At 43.5% G+C, this 19269-nt stretch overlaps 2 protein-coding genes across 12 annotated transcripts in view; one reads left to right on the plus strand and one right to left on the minus strand.

Moving 5' to 3' along the window:
- The first annotated feature begins 152 nt into the window (after positions 1–152).
- On the plus strand, positions 153–5725 carry LOC112263643 (ubiquitin-like protein 7). 5 transcript variants are annotated; one of them, XM_024440113.2, is made up of 11 exons: positions 153–407; positions 722–902; positions 991–1110; positions 1239–1321; positions 3106–3190; positions 3290–3347; positions 3472–3605; positions 3850–3899; positions 3982–4158; positions 4271–4381; positions 4682–5725. In XM_024440113.2, the coding sequence occupies exons 1-11, from the start codon at positions 300–302 to the stop codon at positions 4820–4822; spliced, it is 1248 nt and encodes a 415-aa protein (XP_024295881.1). In that variant the 5' UTR covers positions 153–299; the 3' UTR covers positions 4823–5725. The 5 variants fall into 5 exon arrangements, with proteins under 5 accessions (XP_024295881.1, XP_024295880.1, XP_024295882.1 ...); XM_024440112.2 differs by having other exon boundaries at positions 159–407; positions 4268–4381; XM_024440114.2 differs by having other exon boundaries at positions 159–407; positions 728–902; positions 4268–4381.
- A 5644-nt stretch (positions 5726–11369) lies between these two features.
- Positions 11370–19269, minus strand: part of LOC112263644 (SH2 domain-containing adapter protein F) — a 126613-nt gene continuing 118713 nt past the window's right edge. For all 7 annotated transcript variants that reach the window (XM_024440117.2, XM_024440119.2, XM_024440118.2 and 4 more), the window contains one exon: positions 11370–13658. In XM_024440117.2, the coding sequence (XP_024295885.1) occupies positions 13472–13658 (187 nt within the window). In that variant the 3' untranslated portion in view covers positions 11370–13471. The remainder of the gene's footprint in view (positions 13659–19269) is intronic.

Raw genomic sequence — 19269 nt, forward strand, 5'->3', positions numbered from 1 at the left:
ATGTTTTGATAAAAGTCGTTCAGTTTTTTATACGTTCAGTTTTTTGTTTAATCTTGGGGGCAAAATGACTCCAGCTGGTAATAATAATGTAAAATATGTTGGTAGTTTGAGGGTTAAAATAATTTGATGATACACAGAAAAGTTGGAAAGTAGTCTCTGCGGCCCAATAACTGACCAAATATGCGACAAGGGGTGACGAGTATCTTGAAATTGCTGTAGAAAAGGTAATTTGGTTAGAATTGCTACATCTAGTTGCAGTTGTTACATTTTGCTTCAGCAAGGACCGTGATAGCAAATAAATGATACATTATTACCATAATGTATATTCCATTACTTCCGCCTTGGTCAGCGTGATTGTGGACCACGTGACTAAACACGGACTAAACATCGTTTCAACAAAGCAAATCGTGAGTCTGCAGTACAATTTTTCATTGAGTTTCATGTGTCATTGGTGGATTTAATGCGTTTTAGTTGCTGCCATACAAACGGTATTTTTGAAAACGTCATCTTAACGGTCTTTACTTGCTAAAAATGTTAATGCCTAATGTTAGTGGCATTATAGCTAGCCTGCTAGCTTAGTGGCTAATAGCTAACGGTAACGTTAGCTGTGCATATCAGAAGATTAAACATCTAACGTTACTTTTCCAAACTTTAGCTAGTTTTAGATTCGTGAATGTGGTGCTGTTGCCAATGTAGATTGTCGTAACTTGTTCCTGTCTAGCAACAGCTTATGATGTCGGGGTGGCACCTGTCATTGAAGCTGGTGGATCAGCCCAAATCCACCTTCCACTTCCCTGAGACTATGCCTGGAGACGTGTCTCCCGGCGGGTACCGAGTCTCTACTCTGAAACAACTCGTTTCGGCACAGCTCCCGGATTCCCTACCGGACCCCGAACTCATAGGTTTGCACTACATAAGTGAACAACTCACATGTTAGCTAACTTATTTACGATTTGTGTCTGATGTTTTTTATTTTATTTAATATGTCAGAGCTGGTACACTGTGGTCGCAAGTTGAAGGATGACCTGACTTTAGACTCCTGTGGGATCCAGCCTGGATCGACCCTGCACATCCTCAAAAGGACCTGGCCTGAACCAGACATCAATCCAGGTGGGTTTTGACAGACCAACTCTAACCCTCTTAGAAGCGCCATGTCACTAGACATTTTCATGTATAAGGTTACTTCTACAAAGAACCATAGTCATTTATCTCTCCTGTCTTTCTCCCTTTGTCTGTAGAGCCAGTGAACAGGACGACTGCAGCCAGGGAGTTCCGTGTGCTGCAGGCAGCCCTCCACTCCAACTCCACCTACAGAGACTCGGTAATAACATTGTTATGGTGTTGAGAATGAACATGTAGAAGGATGTCTTTATCAGAAATCCTATTAAATCAGTTACAGTGGGGTCCAAAATGATTGACAACCTTGATAAAGATTAGCAATAAGAAATCTATAAAATACACTGAACAAAAATATGAACACAACATGTAAAGTGTTGGTCCTGTGTTTCATGAGCTGCAATAAAAGAGCCCAGAAATGTTCCATATGCACAAAAAGCTTATTCCTCTCAAATTTTGTGCACACATTTGTTTACATCCCTGTTAGTGAGCATTTCTCCTTTGCCAAGATAATCTGTCCTCCTGACAGGGGTGGCATATTAAGAAGCTGATTAAACAGCATGATCATAACACAGGTGCACCTTGTGCGGTGGACAGTAAAAGCCCACTCTAAAATGTGCAGTTTTGTCACACAACACAATCCCACAGATGTCTCAAGTTTTGAGGGAGCATGCAATTGGCATACTGACTGCAGGTATGTCCACCAGAACTGCTGCTATAGAATTTAATGTTGATTTCTCTACCATCAACCTCCTCAATGTCTTTTTAGAGAATTTGGCAGTATGTCCAACTGGCCTCACAACCGCAGACCATGTGTATGGCGTAGTGTGGGCAGGCAGTTTGTCAACATTGTGAACAGAGGGCCCCATGGTGGCGTTGGGTTATGCTATGGGCAGGCATTCGCTACGGACAACAAACACAATTGCATTTTATTGATGGCAATTTGAATGCACAGAGATACCGTGATGAGATCCTGAGGCCCATTGTCGTGCCAATTATGGTGGTCACACCAGATACTGACTGGTTTTCTGAGCCAAGCCCCAACCTTTTTTTAAGGTATCTGAGTCCGACATAAACATCTTTATTCCCACTCATATGAAATCCATAGATTAGAGCCCAATAAGTTTATTTCAATTGACTGATTTCCTTAGGTAAACTGTAACTCAGTAAAATCTTTGAAATTGTTGCGTGTTGGGTTTATATTTTTGTTCAGTAGAAATAATTCAAATACTGAGCTATATTTTATGCTCAAAGAATAGGAAAGTTATATTATATTGTACTAATAGAATTGGTCAAAGAAAGATGCTTTGTTTAATTAGTAGTACTACTCAAAAAGGTAGTGGCGAAAAATTGACACCCCTAAAAATTATTATAAATGAAGTAGTCAAAGGTGTAGTATTTGGTTCCATATTCCTAGCTCACAATGACTACATCAAGCTTGTAACTATACAAATGTGTTGGATGCATTAGCAGTTTGTTCTGGTTGTGTTTCAGATTATTTTGTGCCCAATTGAAATGAATGGTAAATAATGTATTGTCATTGTGGAGTCACTTTTTAGTTGTAAATATGAATAGAATATGTTTCTAAACACTTGTACATTAATGTGAATTTTACCAGGATTACGGATAATCCTGAATGAATTGTAACTTTGTCACTCATAATTATTCACATAGTGTCAAAGATCCTACCTCCAAAACATGCTAACCTCTCACCATTACCAATAACCGGGGAGGTTAGCATGTCTTGGGGGTAAGATCTTTGACTCTGTAAATCTGTCATCATTATTCATGACTGTTACTTGTTAAATAAAAATATATTTATCTGGGCAATTGTTTTAGTATAAAACAATTATAATTTCCCAATTTTTATTTAGCATACACTAGCTCAGTATTTTAATGATTTATCTTATACAGTCATTATTGCTCTTCTTTATCAAGGGTGTCAATCATTTCGAACCCCACTGTATATAACTTAATTTGCTTCCCCAGGTGTTTAAGATGCTGACTAATAAGGAGTCTCTAGATCAGATCATTGTGGCCACTCCAGGGCTTAGATCTGACCCGGTAGCGCTAGGCAAGTACTGATTAGCCCTGCCCGTTATGACATAACATCATCCTAACCATGTCACCAAGGAGGTTATCTCTTACAATGCTTTGCTTCTGAATCTTGCAGGAGTGCTCCAAGACAAAGATCTATTTGTGCAATTCACAGACCCCAACATGCTGGATGTGTAAGTGTTTTTGTTCCATATACTGTAGCATGACTTTGTCATGCCATGTTGTGAATGAGTAACTTAGACTGTGGATTTGTGACATTAGGGATAATACAGAAGTATTAAACGTTTTGCCTTGTAGGTTGATCAGTTCTCACCCAGCCCTGGTCAATGCCATCATCCTGGTCCTCCACTCAGTGGCTGGCAGCATGCCTGCTCAGTCCAGCGCCGGCTCCTCCCGCAACGTCTCCTCCAGCTCCTACAGTGACATGCCAGGTGAGCATCACACTGGTGGAAACTACAGGGTCGTGTTCAATAGGTTAGACTGTAGAAAAATGGTTTGCAACGGAAAACAAAAATCTGTTCTTATTGGACAAGGTTCAGGTAGCACCTCCCTGTTTCATTCTTTTTCAAAACGTTTAGTCCCTACTGAACACGACCAAGTGATGGCCACATCGGTCTGTCACTCACCATCACTAAGACTGGAACATGTATGACGTTTGCGTTGTCTTGTCTGCAGGAGGGTTTATGTTTGAGGGCATGTCTGATGACGATGAAGATTTCCAATCGGTGAGTCAATCTAGCTGGATTGAGATTTAAAATGTAAATATAGATGGAGTATAGCTAACATCATTGCTATGTGTGTAACTAGGGCAATCAGGCAGGACCATCCAACCGAACCGGGGGCCCAGCAGGAATGCGGCCAGTGTCCCTTGGCCATAGTGGAGCTACAGGCCCTCGACCCATAACACAGAGTGAGCTGGCCACTGCCCTGGCCCTGGCCAGTACTCCTGAGAGCAGTGCTGTTACTCCCACTGCAGGGGCTCAGGTAAAGAATGTCCCATCATCCTCCCTCAACACACAAACGCACTCCTCTACTAGTGACACAGAGCAGACACTTGCCCTTCTAACTGCGTGCCCTTTGTTCTGTGTTGCAGCAGGACACCTCATCTGGAGTGCCTCCCACGCCAGCAGGGACTCCTGTCAGCAATGACCTTTTCAGCCAGGCACTGCAGCAGGCTCTGCAGGCCTCCAGCATGTCCTCTCTGCAGGTCAGTCTCTTCTCCTCTCTACTCTCTCATTCTCTCCTTTCCCTCTCCTCCTTTCCTCTCAATGTGCTACATGAGCCACGAGGACAGACCAGATCCACATGTCTCGACCTTTTAAAGGACAACACTGTGGATAGAAGCTGTGCTCTTAATCATACTGCCTGGAGCAATGGCACTCGCTGCGTTTCTATTTGGTCTCTCTCTAGCTGGAGTAATGACAGCCTAAGCTTCAATGCCTCTGACTGTGTGTTTTGGTCTGTTTGCCAGTAGTTTTAAGGGTAGCTTTGTTCTACTGTCTTATAGGGGCGTTGGCAGTCCCAGCTGCAGCAGCTGAGAGACATGGGGATCCAGGATGAGGAGCTGATGTTACGGGCGCTCCAGGCTACAGAGGGGGACATCCAGTCAGCTCTGGAGCTCATCTTCGCTGGAGGGCCAGGACTCTGAGCCAAGCCAGGGCCCTGAGAGTGAGGAGAGTGCACAGACCCAAGCTGGTGGCTCTGGTCATTCTGCCATTGGGCTGTGATATGGACACTTATATGGACACAATGTTTCAGACATGAAGACCTCATTACTACTCCTCTACCCTTTCATACACAACCTAAATGGAACAACTTTTAAATGAGTCAGTCAGATTCAGGGGTAGATAAGGTACATGTTTATCTTTATTACAAGTCCAAAACAAAAATAATCAATGTTTTGCCAGCCATTTAAAAGAGGTTTGTTGCTAGCCCCTGAAGGCTTTAAACTCATCGCTGTGTGGATATATACATAATGAAAGAGGGCTGTGTTCTACCAGAAATCTTCATTTTGTTTCAGACACTAGCATTGACTCAGATCTGCTATAAAATATGCCTTGGAAGAAAGCAGTGTTGAGATTACCCCTAGAGTCTAATTGTGATTCATACAGTTGTACACTAGGTGGCAATGTCTAACCTCTTACCATAGTTCCTTTGCGATTCCATTCAATAGAGAAATCAGGAGTAGAAATTTGACAAATATGGCTAGCTGATGTTTGAACTGATTCTGAAACTGGTTCAGTTGGGCTGCCAGATCAATAAACACATACATAATGTAATAGTTGTTTGAGAGTAAATGTAAATACCAGTATTAGACTATTTTTGTGGTTTGATAAAAATATAGGCTCATCCAACATGTATGAGATTTATTACATTTTTACTCTTTTAACAGCTGACATTATGCAAACATTGTACTGCAGAAGGATAACCTTGTATCCATTCTAAGTACCATCCATCCAGATGTTATTGTGTCTGAGCTGAACACGGTCGCTATGAGCAAATGGCTTTTCTCAATATTCAAATGGGCTTGCTCTTTAAACAACCAGACCCATTTTGTGTGCTGCTTTGTCTCATTGTCTCCCATTGGGGTGCTGTGGAAGAAGAGGACAAATTGTGTGCCCCCCTCACCCTACCATTCTCAATCTTCAGTAATTGCCCTGCTTAGTTTTATAAGTGCGTCTTGTTGAATGGGGCCTTTCATGAGCACAGCACCCAAACAGTGCTTTGTGTCTTTCTGTCCCCATTACCATTTTATATGCAGGCCGTGCACACCTGCAGGCAATTTCCCTGTGAATATCTCTTACAGAGTTTCAACGTGAGGACTCTCGCTGGACTCTTCAGAACTTATTCAAATCATGTCGAGTCTTCAATTGGTTAATACAACGTTTGATTGCCTTTCAAGCTAATTTAAATAAATAATGATGCACCATAGCAATTGACTTACTGTAGGCTTATTAGACAATATATTGGTCTTCTTTGTTTGATAGATCACGTTAAAAGCATTGCAGCAATGGTAGAGGTATTGTGATTATTGAATAGAAAGGGTTTATTCTGCTGGTCTTTGCCATGTCAGACCTATCCTCTTAACTGCAGCATCACATCCTCAAACCTCCACAATATATCCAGGGAAGTTGCCATGGAGACTCATTTATCTGATTCAGATGGGGATATGTAATCACATTGCACATCTTCACATGTTGCTGTCATTGCACTATGTTTGGGTTACACACATTCTTTATTTTCTCCACCCGGAGGACAACGCAAAGACGATGAAACGTTTTCCTCGTCTGCCCCCTGACATCAAAATGGAGGTGAAAGAAGGTGCTGTCCAGACAGATTTGTTCAGTCACACTATACACCTGTGGCTGTATAGTGACTTCTCTCTCCCTTCTGTCCATGCAGACAGGCTTGTGTGGGACCTAGGGGTGATGAGGGTGAAAATAGGGTGTTATTTGTGGATGCAGGCATTGTCTTGGCTGGGTAGGAAACAGCACTTAATCGGGTGAGTCACTAATGTTTGACTAAAACAGTAGAGGGACAGAATAAATGCAGGGAAATAGGGAAGACAGTCATTCCTCCCATCCTTTCTCTCCCCATTACCCCTGTCCCCCAGAGTCTTAGGTCATTATAGCTCCTCTTCTCTCATGTATTCTGCTGCTCTGTGAATGCCCGACTATATGCAGACTGCAGACACAGCGACTCAACCCAGGTTCATAGCTGGTTCACATGGCCCTGAAGAAAATGACCTTTCATGAGTACAGCAGCTCCAAGCTCTGCACCACTCTGCTCCAGCTCTCTTTCATCTAAACCACTGTTACAACAACATAGTTGGTTGGAAGAAGCTGTAATTCAAAAAGAAGGACAATAAATTACATAGAGACTGTTGGCTGGGTGTTTCTGAGTATAGTGGCTTCGGTCTGCAGCAGACAGAACTATCCACATTGTCCAACACAACATTGACCTGTAGATTCAGGGGATGGATTAGGACAGTCCTACTTAATTATACTGTATGTCTACACAGTGCAAAACTCTTTGCATCCATAATAGACCATTTAAAGCAGAGTAAAAGCTAAGTTAATCTAACTGCCAGAGACTGCAGAATAATAACAGGTTTCACTTTGGGTCACCTCCACACGTGTCAGAAGGGAACTGGAGGAGAGTATATTGTCTCCCCATTTTGTTTTTGTCTTTTTAAACGATGCAGTTCATGTGTTATTAGCATCACGTCTGTTTACCTGAGATTGCTTTCTGCCAGGCATGACGGCTGAATATGAAATGAGTTGGTGATGGACAAGGGCCATTTTTTCTATCTGTCTGTGGAATGGATGCATTCATTGCTGCTTTCAAGCCATGTCTTTCAGGCCTGTGGGTGCTCTTTTGACCACCAAAGGACACTTTGATGCATTTCCTCTCGGGTGTTTTAACCCTGGGAGAGGGTGATATCGCAGCAGTGGGAGAAAGGTTAGAAATGATACATCTCTCCAGAGCAGTAGAAAGGACCGCCATGGAGATGCTGTGTGGTAGAGAACGATAAGAGTGTCTGAAAAAGATTTATACGTTAATCTAAACAAAACAGCAATACCCTGAATCACCTTGGTTGGATTCTCAGGAGAGTATATTAACACACCTGTTCAGGTATCAACTAATTAGTTCATTGCAGATTTATGTCGACCTTGTGTGGGGAAAATATTTCTCCACATTTTCACAAAAGAGGTGGAAGTGGATCACTCATTCCCTGCCTTATATCCTTATTGCTTTTGGTTGTCGGTGGTAACATCCATCTGTCTGCCCTCTGTATCTTCATGCAAGCTGTATGTAATAGAAAACACTGTAGACTTTATAGGCCAGCTTGGCTCCATTGTGAGGCTCTGAAAGGATGTTTACACATTGATCTAGCCCCACCTAACAACAGGAGGCAACAGGAGAATCTAGCCCCACCTAACAACAGGAGGCAACAGGAGAAGAGCTGGGGAGAGGAGCACGCTAACGAACACGGATTCCTTTTCAGGAGCAGAAAGAGCATCAAAGCCATGTGGCCTGAATCCCAAGGCCGTCTGGTCTGCTTGTTAAAGCCCCGCCTGTACGCGCGTGTGTTTAAATGAAGGATTCTCTAGCACCATCACCATCAAAGCCCAGGGTGTGTTCTCTGTAATCTCAACCGCTGTTCTCTGTCTCTCAGAGCTCTCCTGTAGTCGTTTATTAATACATGAATTAAGTATGCTCTCGAAGAAAGACGCTAGAGACCGACTCAGACCGTGTTTGGCTTACACAGCAATTAATACATTTCCTCTGTACAGATCTTGGGTTAGTTCATTCAATCACTATAATATCACAGCCGGACGGTGTGCAGTGAGAACAGGGTTGGGATTGTGTGGTGGAGCAGATGACCATTCACTACTAGGTCGACGTCAGTGCCTTTATCCTCTCTTACTATTCTTTCAATACCCCGTCTTTGAATCAACCAACAGAGAGTAGCGCTATGGCACTTACCATTGAATAGACCCGTACCTTGGTAACTGGTAACCACAACGGTATGGAGTTAAAAACATCTTTTGGATTATCTTTTTTTTTTTTGTAACATGTTTGTTGCAGCATCAAGAAAGAGCCAACAGACAAGAGGGCTTTGGACTCATAAACTCTACTTTATTTAGGTTGAAACTTGATGCCTCTATGTCCCCATACAATACATTCAGTATATACATTTGGCGATGAGGGACTGTACAGATATGTTAAAGTAGTGCATACATACATACATGGGAAGAAAATGTACACAAAAGCACTAAAATCACAGAGTAAGTCAATGGCTGATGGCAATGCGCACACACAACACTTCTCTGAGGGCGAGAAGGACTATTTCAGGTTCCCACAGAGACAAATAACAAAGTGAACAGTGAGTCTGCTGATTGAGACAAAGCCCCTTCTTTGCCTTCCAGAGTCCCCTCCCTTCCTCCTTCTAGCCAGGCGAGGGGTCTTCCTCTGGACAGTGTGGACAACGTACGTGGGACCTTGCCTACAGTAACATGCGTCTGTCAGCAGCACTGACTAAAGATCCTCCTCTTCTTTAAATGTTTCATCTCTACCACACAGGAACATTCTTAAGACATAGTGCATTCGGAAAGTATTCAGACCCCTTGACTTTTCCCACATTTTGTTCTATTCCCCCCCCCCATCAATCTACACACCATATCCCATAATGACAACGCAAAAACAAGTTTAGACATTTATGCAAATTTATATATTTGTTTATATTGTTTGGTACCCTTCTCCAGATCTGTTCCTCAACACAATCCCTTCTTCGGAGCTCTACAGACAATTCCTTAGACCTCATGGCTTGTTTTTTTCTCTGACATGCACTGTCAACTGTGGGCCCTTATATAGACAGGTGTTTGCCTTTCCAGATCATGTCCAATCAATTGAATTTACCACAGATGGACTCAAAGTTGTAGAAATATCTCAAGGATGATCAATGGAAACAGGATGCACCTGAGCTCAATTTTGAGTCTCATAGCAAAAGGGTCTGAATACTTATGTAAATTAAATAAATACAAATATGTATAAATAAAACTGTTTTTTTTGCTTTGTCATTATGAGGTACTGTGTGTGGATTGATGAGTAAAAAAATATTTAACACATTTTAAAATAAGGCTGAAACATAAACTGTTTAAAAAGGGAAGGGGTCTGAATACTTTCAGAATGCACCGGACATATGTACATACATACACACATATATATATATATATATATATATATATAGTACCAGTCAAATGTTTGGACACACCTACTCATTCAAGGGTTTTTCTTTATTTTGACTATTTTCTACAGTGTAGAATAATAGTGAAAAACATCAAAACTATGAAATAAAACATTTGGAATCATGTACTAACCAAAAAAGTAAATATATTTTATATTTGAGATTCTTCAAAGTAGCCACCCTTTGCCTTAATGACAGCTTTGCACACTCTTGACATTCTTTCATCCAGCTTCATGAGATCGTTACCTGGAATGCATTTCAATTAACAGGTGTGCCTTCTTAAAATCGTATTTGTGGAATGTATTTCCTTCTTAATACATTTCAGCCAATCAGTTGTGTTGTGACAAGGTAGAGGTGGTATACAGAAGATAACCTTATTTGGTAAAAGCCCTTGTCCATATTATGGCAAGAACAGCTCAAATAATCAAAGAGAAATTAAACTTTAAAGGTATGAAGGTCAAGAATGAAGGTGAAGAACTAAAAACCATCAAGCGCTATGATGAAACAGGCTCTCGTGAGGACCGCCACAGGAAAGGAAGGCCCAGAGTTACCTCTAATGATGTTATCCTCTGCAGCAGAGGTAACTGCACCTCAGATTGGAGACCAAATAAATGCTTCATAGAATTCAAGCAACAGACACATCTCAACATCAACTGTTCCCGAGGAGACTGTGTGAATCATGGCCTTCATGGTCGAATTACTGCAAAGAAACCACTAAAGGACACCGATAAGAAGAAGAGACTTGTTTGGGCAAAGAAACACAAGCAATGGATATTAGACAGGTGGAAATCTGTACTTTGGTCTGATGTCCAAATTTTAGATTTTTGGTTCCACCCGCCGTGTCTTTGTGAGACGCAGAGTAGGTGAACGGATGATATCTGCATGCATGGATTCCCACTGTGAAGCATGGAGGATGTGTTTTGGTGTGGGGATGTTTGCTGGTGACCCTGTCAGTGATTTATTACACAACCAGCATGTTTCCCACAGCATTCTGCAGCGATACACCATTCCATCTGGTTTGTGCTTAGTGGGACGATCATTTGTTTTTCAACAGAACAATGACCCATCTCCAGTTTGTGTAAGGGCTATTTGACCAAGAAGGAGAGTGATGGTGTGCCGAATCACCCGACCTCAACCCAATTAAGATGGTTTGGGATGAGTTGGACCACAGAGTGAAGGAAAGGCAACCAACAAATGCTCAGCATATGTGGGAACTCCTTCAAGGCTGTTGGAAAAGCATTCCTCGTGAAGCTGGTTGAGAGAATGCCAAGAGTGTGCAAAGCTGTCATAGGCAAAGGGTGGCTACTTTGAAGAATCTAAAATCTATTTTGATTTGTTTAACACTTTTTTGGTTCCTACATGATTCCATATCTGTTATTTCCAAGTTTTGATGTCTTCACTAATATTCTACAATAAAGAAAAAACCCTTGAATGAGTAGGTGTGTCCAAACCTTTGACTGGTACTATATATATATATATATATATATATATATATATATATATATACTTTAGAAGACTCGTGAGACCATAGGTCTACTGGTAAAATACACATGGGGGGGTATAGTACTTCAGAGGTACTCCGGGCAGAGCAAAATTCAGTTGGTGGTTCATTATCTGAAAAGGGTTGGGAACCACTGCTGCTGTATGCAACCCTACTTTACTTGGTCCTTTAACTTACCAACAGAATCAATTCGCCTCCAGCAAACACCTGTATGATTCTTGTTTGGAAATGCCAATTGGAAAACAGCCTTAGACATCTGCAATGATGCCACCTACTGGCTACGGGATTGCATAGCATGCTTCAGCACTCTCCTTGTTAACGATAAGATTAAAGGACACGTCAGTCCCTCTAGTTCAGGAGAGAAGTCAAACTCCAAGAACAAAGAGAGGCTTCAAGCAATGTCTCTAACCTCAAGGTCTGTACCAGAATAAGAGTCGTGTGGGTAGAGGACAGAACACAGAGACAATGGAGGAAATCAAGAGTGAACTGAATAAGAAACCAATTATGAGATGTGTGTATTAAATAATTCAAACAAATAGAGGGGTTATGACAGACTGGAGGTCAGGGTTCATTTAGGAAAATTGAGTCCTCTGATTGGTCCATGGGGCTTCTACAGTCTTTATGTGAGGCTTGACAATCCCATTGGTCACGAGACACCATCACTCAGTGTCTCAGAGTCAGGCCACAGAGGCAGTTGGACACATGAAGCAGAAGTGACTAAAACACAAAGCGAAGCACCACAGTATATGAGACCAGGTCCGGGGTATTTAAGCTCTGGCCAAACACGATCACATGGCAGAGAATAGTGAGGGCTGGATGCCACGAGGCAGGCCTTCACAGAGAGGAGTAACACATCTGTAATAAGAAGAATTACCCCAGAATAAATTACAGTCACAGAACAATCGTTGAAAGAAGCAGAACTCTAGAAATCAGCGGATCTAATCCGACTGATTCAACCCATGCATTATAAGGCATTAACCAAACATTTGTTACTGACATCACACAATTTCATAGTGACTATACATACAAATGCTGATCTGTAAAATGTAGTAAAAAAAGAAAAAAAAGAAACAAAAACATGTGACTGGTTTATGCAAAAACATATTCTTAAACCATAGATGCAATTTGTTGGGAATCGGAGTTGCATGGTGGGGGTTGGATCAATATCTGCAATCCCATTGTACCTATTGATCTGCAGATTCACGAATGAAATTGATTTTCTGAGGTAGACAATGCAGGCATATTCCATTCTACCCATGCAAAGATATTCTACGATGGGGGATTGGGAAGGTAATTTGGACCATTTTGAGACTAGGCGCCCATCTCTGGCTCATTTAGCCAATGGTGCTACTGCTGTGTAACATAGTAGTGATCCATCTATCAGTCTGCTGACTGTCCAACCAGAGCTGTACTTACACTGTCCTACCAATGGGACACCCGTGGTGAAGGATATCAGAAATACAGTCCCGGGAATAGACAGAGACGTCAGTCTGCAGACCGTACAGCACTTAAACACTAAACTGTTGTTGGGAAAGTATTCACACAGGGCATGTTTATTGAGTTTGCCAGCCACTGTAGAGTGCCCATATGTAACTCCAATACATTAATTTGCCTTCCCTGCTTCCTTTATAAGGACATTACAATCTTTAGGTTCCCCTCACTAAACAAACATTACACTTTCAGCATAACATGGAGCCAAATCCAATATGAACAGGTCTTGTGTGGAAGAGGTGGGTACAAAGTGGCACTGTTGAGGAAGCAGCTGTGGGATCAGTGAAACAATGCTTGCAGATGATGTTTCAGTCAATGATGCAATGATAATGTTGTAGAAAATACAAACAAAAAGTTAATAGCAGGTCTGGGATCAGGTAGGTGATGACCGGTGAGCTGCATTATCCTCATCATCCCTGCCTCCTCCGCCAACTTGAACTCTGTCCTTCAGACCAATCAAACAGAAGGAAATAGGCAGAGCGACAGGGTTTCCCAGGGGAGGTGGCAGGAGAGGGCATCTGACCCCTGTGTGACCTTTGGGGAAGGCCATGTCACTATAGTGTCCTGATGGCCACGGGGTAGAGCAGGGACATGTGCTCGGCCCCCTTGATGGGCAGCTTGCGGCTGGAGTAGAAGTGGATGATCTCGGGGACACTGTCGAAGGGACAGCTGTTCAGACCCAGGATGTACTTGTTCTCCTTCGTCCTTGACAGCTTCATGTGCATGAAGCCCTGGCTGCTCCTAGAGGGAGAGAGAAAACAATATCAGCTCTAAACATTGAGTGCTTTATCTCCCAGCGGTACAGTGACAGATCATTCCCAGGTGATGCAGTACAATTGGGTTTAGAACCCAAGTCATATACTGTACACACTCCTATATACTGTAAATAGAGAGTGCTACTAGTCTAATGAGCAGCCAGGAAGAATCACTTAGGCTACACCGGTTAATAAATGCAGAGCAAATGAAAAGCTCCCTGGGCTGTGCTCCCTACAGTATTTCTAGGGCTGAGCCGGAGCCTTGGATCTGTGTGCTTTGCAGCTCTTAAGTAATCTCCTGCTCTGGAGCCTTGTCTTAATGAGAAATGTGGCTGTATAAAACCCATTATACTGCAGGGAGGATGGCAGTGACACAGGCCTTTTATCACATACAAGGAGAGGGAGAGGTCAAAGATAGAGAGGGAGAGATAGAGAGATAGAGAGATAGAGAGAAGAGATAGAGAGAAGAGATAGAGAGAGAGAGAGAGAGAGAGAGAGAGAGAGAGAGGGACATGGTGAGGTAGAGGGGGAGAAAGAGAGAGAGGAAGATGGAGATAGTGAGGAAGAGGGGGAGAGGGGTGAAAGAGAGCGAGGTAGAGGGGGAGAAGGGCTAGAGGAAAAGTCCTCAGTAGACCATTTATCAGAAACCTTTTTTGCGACAAGTAGCCAAACACACAGCATCAGGTTAGTGTCAAGCACTGAGCACACACTGACTCATGGTCCCAGAGAATGTTTTTTCTTCTGTTTGCATTGTGCAATGCCCAAGATACTGCAGAATCAGCTCACCCGGAGGACTTACAGTTAGGAAAAGTATATATACAATATTTAGCAGAGCAGGTGTCACCTCTCCTGTCAACATAAATAAAACTGTGGAATAACAGCCAGACAGTGATGGACTGCAATGACTTCCTGTTCCCATAAGTGGGGAATGGCATTCAAAGATGGAAATATGTGTTCTAAGCCATTCTGTCTGTCTCTGTGTGTCTGTGTGTCTGTGTGTGTGTGTGTGTGTGTGTGTGTGTGTGTGTCTGTGTGTGTGTGTGTGTGTCCATTATCAGCAGAAATAACAACTTGCTGGGCATCTTCCGTTATCTTATAATTGCATTTGAAAAGCCTGAAGTCATATTATCTCACTAAGACACCAACAGAAACAAAGCCATGGAGAGAACACCAACATTAGGATCGAGGAGAAACTTAACAGGTTCAATTAAGGGACAATAACCATTAAAAATGACATTTCTCAACACATCAGAGGCAAATACTTACTGTAAGTCAAATCTTTCATCAGTCCATGAACCAAGAGATAAAACCTTAGTGTGACACGGAGAAACTCATAAGGACCATGAAGGACAGTCAACAAGAAATCTCTCATGTCAACACACTGCTGCTGTACGACTGGCAAGTCACAGCCTTGACGTGTATAGTTGCTGCAATAAAAGTATGATTAGAGAGGGGGAGGTAGAAGGAGAGAGGAGTCGGAGAGGGGGAGACAGAGACCCTAAAAGAAACGAGGGAGATTGAGAGGATCTAGCGTGCGGAGAGGAGGATGATCGTTTTATAAGAGACCTGAGGGAGAGGACTGCAGGGTTTCTCTGCTGCTATAAAAGTGAAGTAAATACAGCTAGTTTCAGTCCCCTATCACTGAGCCTGATCAGCCAGCCAGCTCCTCCAGTTGAATACATCTCTGTCATTACTAGGATGTTCATCAAATCAAAGTTTATTGGTTGGAGTAGATGAGGACAGATATCTCTAGTCACACAGCCTGTTCACTGCCTACATCCCAAATTACACCCTGTTCCCTATTTGGGATGTAGTCACTGTGTTGCTTCTTCTTAAGCTGGACCAGGAGAGGAGAGGCCACTCTGAAGGTAAAGTGAGTTTGATTCATCAACAGCTTGAGGAGACAGGCCTTGGGTTACACGAGCACACCACTTAAAAAGCTAAACACATCAATAGGAACATTCTAGAAATCCTCCTAAGATTTCCTTCCCAGTCAGCGTTTAGCTACGCTTATCGCGTTTCAGCTCCGTGGAGACTGAGACAACGGCGCAACAGACCACCGCTGTCTGATAACAGAAATGTAGGGCTATTTTTGACCAGACTGGGCATTTTGTGTTTGTTATCGTATCCTATTTAGTTGTGCGCTTTTTTATTGTCTAATCGGGATTCATTTCACTCTGGAGGTCTGGTGTCCTTTTCACCGGGGTCTATGACTTTCACTTGAACCCGCTCATCCTTCAAGCAGAGAAATAGGCTGACAGCCATCATCGTTTATCTCTACCTCTCTACATATATTAGACTGCACCATGAATGATGCTTCAACGCAATAAATCCATGGCTTCAGAGAAGCCAAAACTCACCCAACAGAAGATAATGATCCAGAAAGAAAGCCTTGACCTTAAGAAGCATTGTGGGACAGGAATTGTCCTGAATAGCCACTCTTCCGGTTTAATACGTACTGCGGCAGCCACAAACAGAGTGTGTCTGACTGGAAGGATCACTAACATGATCAGGACATGACCACACCTCCTTGTGGTTTAGAGGGATTTTAAAAACAAGAATGTGGTTGGTGCTGCTCATTATAGGTCAACTATACTGTAAGAAACTGTGTTGTTGTCGTGTTTCATTTGGGAACCATTCCAGTTGTGGTAATATCCAAGAAGAACACACGCATTAATAAAACACACTGAACTGTGCACTGAACCACGTACTCCATTACAAACTAGAAGAGCCCTCACTGGGAGATCCCCGGTCTCTCACAAGAAAGACAAAGAGAGGACACTTTTCGGAGACATGTTTGCCTCTCCTGACATGAGTTCAACTGCCAACGCTGAGAGATTTTGTTGTTCTTTCTACAACTCCAAGGCTTTCTAGTTTCCCATGTGTTATAGCATCAACACATTTTGTTGCATAAATCTTTGTTTTCCTCTTTCAACGGTTTATTTTCTACCTGTCAGCCCGTAAAACCGGCTGTGAAAAAACCCCTTCCTGGGGGGACGAGGGGGAGCTAAGCCACTCAGAGACCAGTGAAAGGCTAAATGTGTTTTATGCACCTAAAAGAGCACTCATCTTCAGAGAGAGGAGGAGAGACAGAGACAAGGTACCCTCTCTCCCTGTCAAAAGGCTCTGGAGACTCACGGTTAGTGAAAGTCTGGGCCTTCATCAATGATGCAAAGCACAAACGTGCCGCCGATTTGGCCTCATGAATATTTCAGCAGCTCCAGTCATGGCGTATCTAAACACAGGGTCTATAGCCTCTGCCACAGAGGTTTCAGCATCTTCCAACATGCACTGCTCAAAAAAATAAAGGGAACACTCAAATAACACATCCTAGATCTGAATGAATGAAATTTTTATTAAATACTTTTTTCTTTACATAGTTGAATGTGCTGACAACAAAATCACACAAAAAGTATCAATGGAAATCAAATTTATCAACCCATGGAGGTATGGATTTGGAGTCACACTCAAAATTAAAGTGGAAAACCACACTACAGGCTGATCCAACTTTGATGTAATGTCCTTAAATCAAGTCAAAATGAGGCTCAGTAGTGTGTGTGGCCTCCATGTGCCTGTATGACCTCCCTACAACGCCTGGGCATGCTCCTGATGAGGTGGCGGATGGTCTCCTGAGGGATCTCCTCCCAGACCTGGACTAAAGCATCCACCAACTCCTATGGCGCTGGTGGATGGAGCGAGACATGATGTTCCAGATGTGCTCAATTGGATTCAGGTCTGGGGAACGGGCGGGCCAGTCCATAGCATCAATGCCTTACTCTTGCAGGAACTGCTGACACACTCCAGCCACATGAGGTCTAGCATTGTCTTGCATTAGGAGGAACCCAGGGCCAACCGCACCAGCATATGGTCTCACAAGGGGTCTGAGGATCTCATCTCGGTACCTAATGGCAGTCAGGCTACCTCTGGCGAGCACATGGAGGGCTGTGCAGCCCCCCAAAGAAATGCCACCCCACACCATGACTGACCCACCGCCAAACCGGTCATGCTGGAGGATGTTGCAGGCAGCAGAACGTTCTCCACGCTGTCTCCAGACTCTGTCACATGTGCTCAGTGTGAACCTGCTTTCATCTGTGAAGAGCACAGGGCGCCAGTGGCGAATTTGCCAATCTTGGTGTTCTCTGGCAAATGCCAAATGTCCTGCATGGTGTTGGGCTGTAAGCACAACCCCCACCTGTGGACGTCGGGCCCTCATACCACCCTCATGGAGTCTGTTTCTGACCGTTTGAGCAGACACATGCACATTTGTGGCCTGCTGGAGGTCATTTTGCAGGGCTCTGGCAGTGCTCCTCCTGCTCCTCCTTGCACAAAGGCGGAGGTAGCGGTCCTGCTGCTGGGTTGTTGCCCTCCTACGGCCTCCTCCACATCTCCTGATGTACTGGCCTGTCTCCTGGTAGCGCCTCCATGCTCTGTACACTATGCTGACAGACACAGCAAACCTTCTTGCCACAGCTCGCATTGATGTGCCATCCTGGATGAGCTGCACTACCGGAGCCACTTGTGTGGGTTGTAGACTCCGTCTCATGCTACCACTAGAGTGAAAGCACCGCCAGCATTCAAAAGTGACCAAAACATCAGCCAGGAAGCATAGGAACTGAGAAGTGGTCTGTGGTCACCACCTGCAGAACATCTCCTTTATTGGGGGTGCCTATAATTTCCACCTGTTCTCTATTCCATTTGCACAACAGCATGTGAAATGTATTGTCAATCAGTGTTTGATTTCACAGAAGTGTGATTGACTTGGAGTTACATTGTGTTGTTTAAGTGTTCCCTTTATTTTTTTGAGCAGTGTATATGGCCTACACATTGGGTCTCAAGCCTCTGCCACAGAGGTTTCTAGGAAGCAGGAGGCTCCAACATGAGCAGACTGAACTCTGTATCACCCCTTCCCCACTGCCGAATCCATGAATCAACCCGCTGATTGTTTACTGGGTTGATCTGAATGACCCTACAGCCTCCTCTGCTTCCTACCAGTACTGCACAACAAACACAGTCATGCTGGCAGGACACAGGCACATGATCCACCACACACACCAGAGAGCTGTTTAGAAATATCTGCCTTCCTGCCTTTGCCCTCTGTCCTGGGTGGATGACATCTCCACTGATCTGTGCAGGAGGTCCAACAAAGAGAGTGTTGTAAACATCCTTTTACACAACTATGATTTATGGTTCACAAGCACAGACACGGAACAATTAATTCCATCACTCCTTTCTGGAACTGACACAATTAGTCCCATTATTGGTGAACATTGGTGGTCCAAGACGCACACAGAAGTCTATGTGTTTGAACTTTGAACTCAGAGTCAATATGACTTACTTCCACTGTGACTGGCCATGGAGGCAGCTGGATTGACAGGGTCAGAGGTTGCTGCTGGCTGAAAGGTCACAGTGCGTGGGCTGACTGAGAAGGACAGCTCCTACTGGAGATCAACAACAATCCTCTCCCCCACCCCCTCAGACACAGCATGGGACGTGTCATAGTGGCCTCCCAAGTGGCGCAGCTGTCTAAGGCACTGCATTTCAGTGCAAGAGGCATCACTACAGTCCCTGGTTCGAATCTGGTTCGAATCCGGACTGTA

This window comes from Oncorhynchus tshawytscha, linkage group LG12 (assembly GCF_018296145.1).
Source record: "Oncorhynchus tshawytscha isolate Ot180627B linkage group LG12, Otsh_v2.0, whole genome shotgun sequence".
NCBI lineage: Eukaryota > Metazoa > Chordata > Actinopteri > Salmoniformes > Salmonidae > Oncorhynchus > Oncorhynchus tshawytscha.

What these genes read in the sequence shown, in the direction of transcription:
- LOC112263643 (XM_024440112.2), top strand. Translation starts at nt 300, where the DNA reads ATGATACATTATTACCATAATGTATATTCCATTACTTCCGCCTTGGTC. An exon ending in TCGTTTCAACAAAGCAAATC is followed by an intron (nt 408 to 721) that starts GTGAGTCTGCAG and finishes GTTCCTGTCTAG; the next exon opens with CAACAGCTTATGATGTCGGG. An exon ending in CTCCTACAGTGACATGCCAG is followed by an intron (nt 3,606 to 3,849) that starts GTGAGCATCACA and finishes TCTTGTCTGCAG; the next exon opens with GAGGGTTTATGTTTGAGGGC.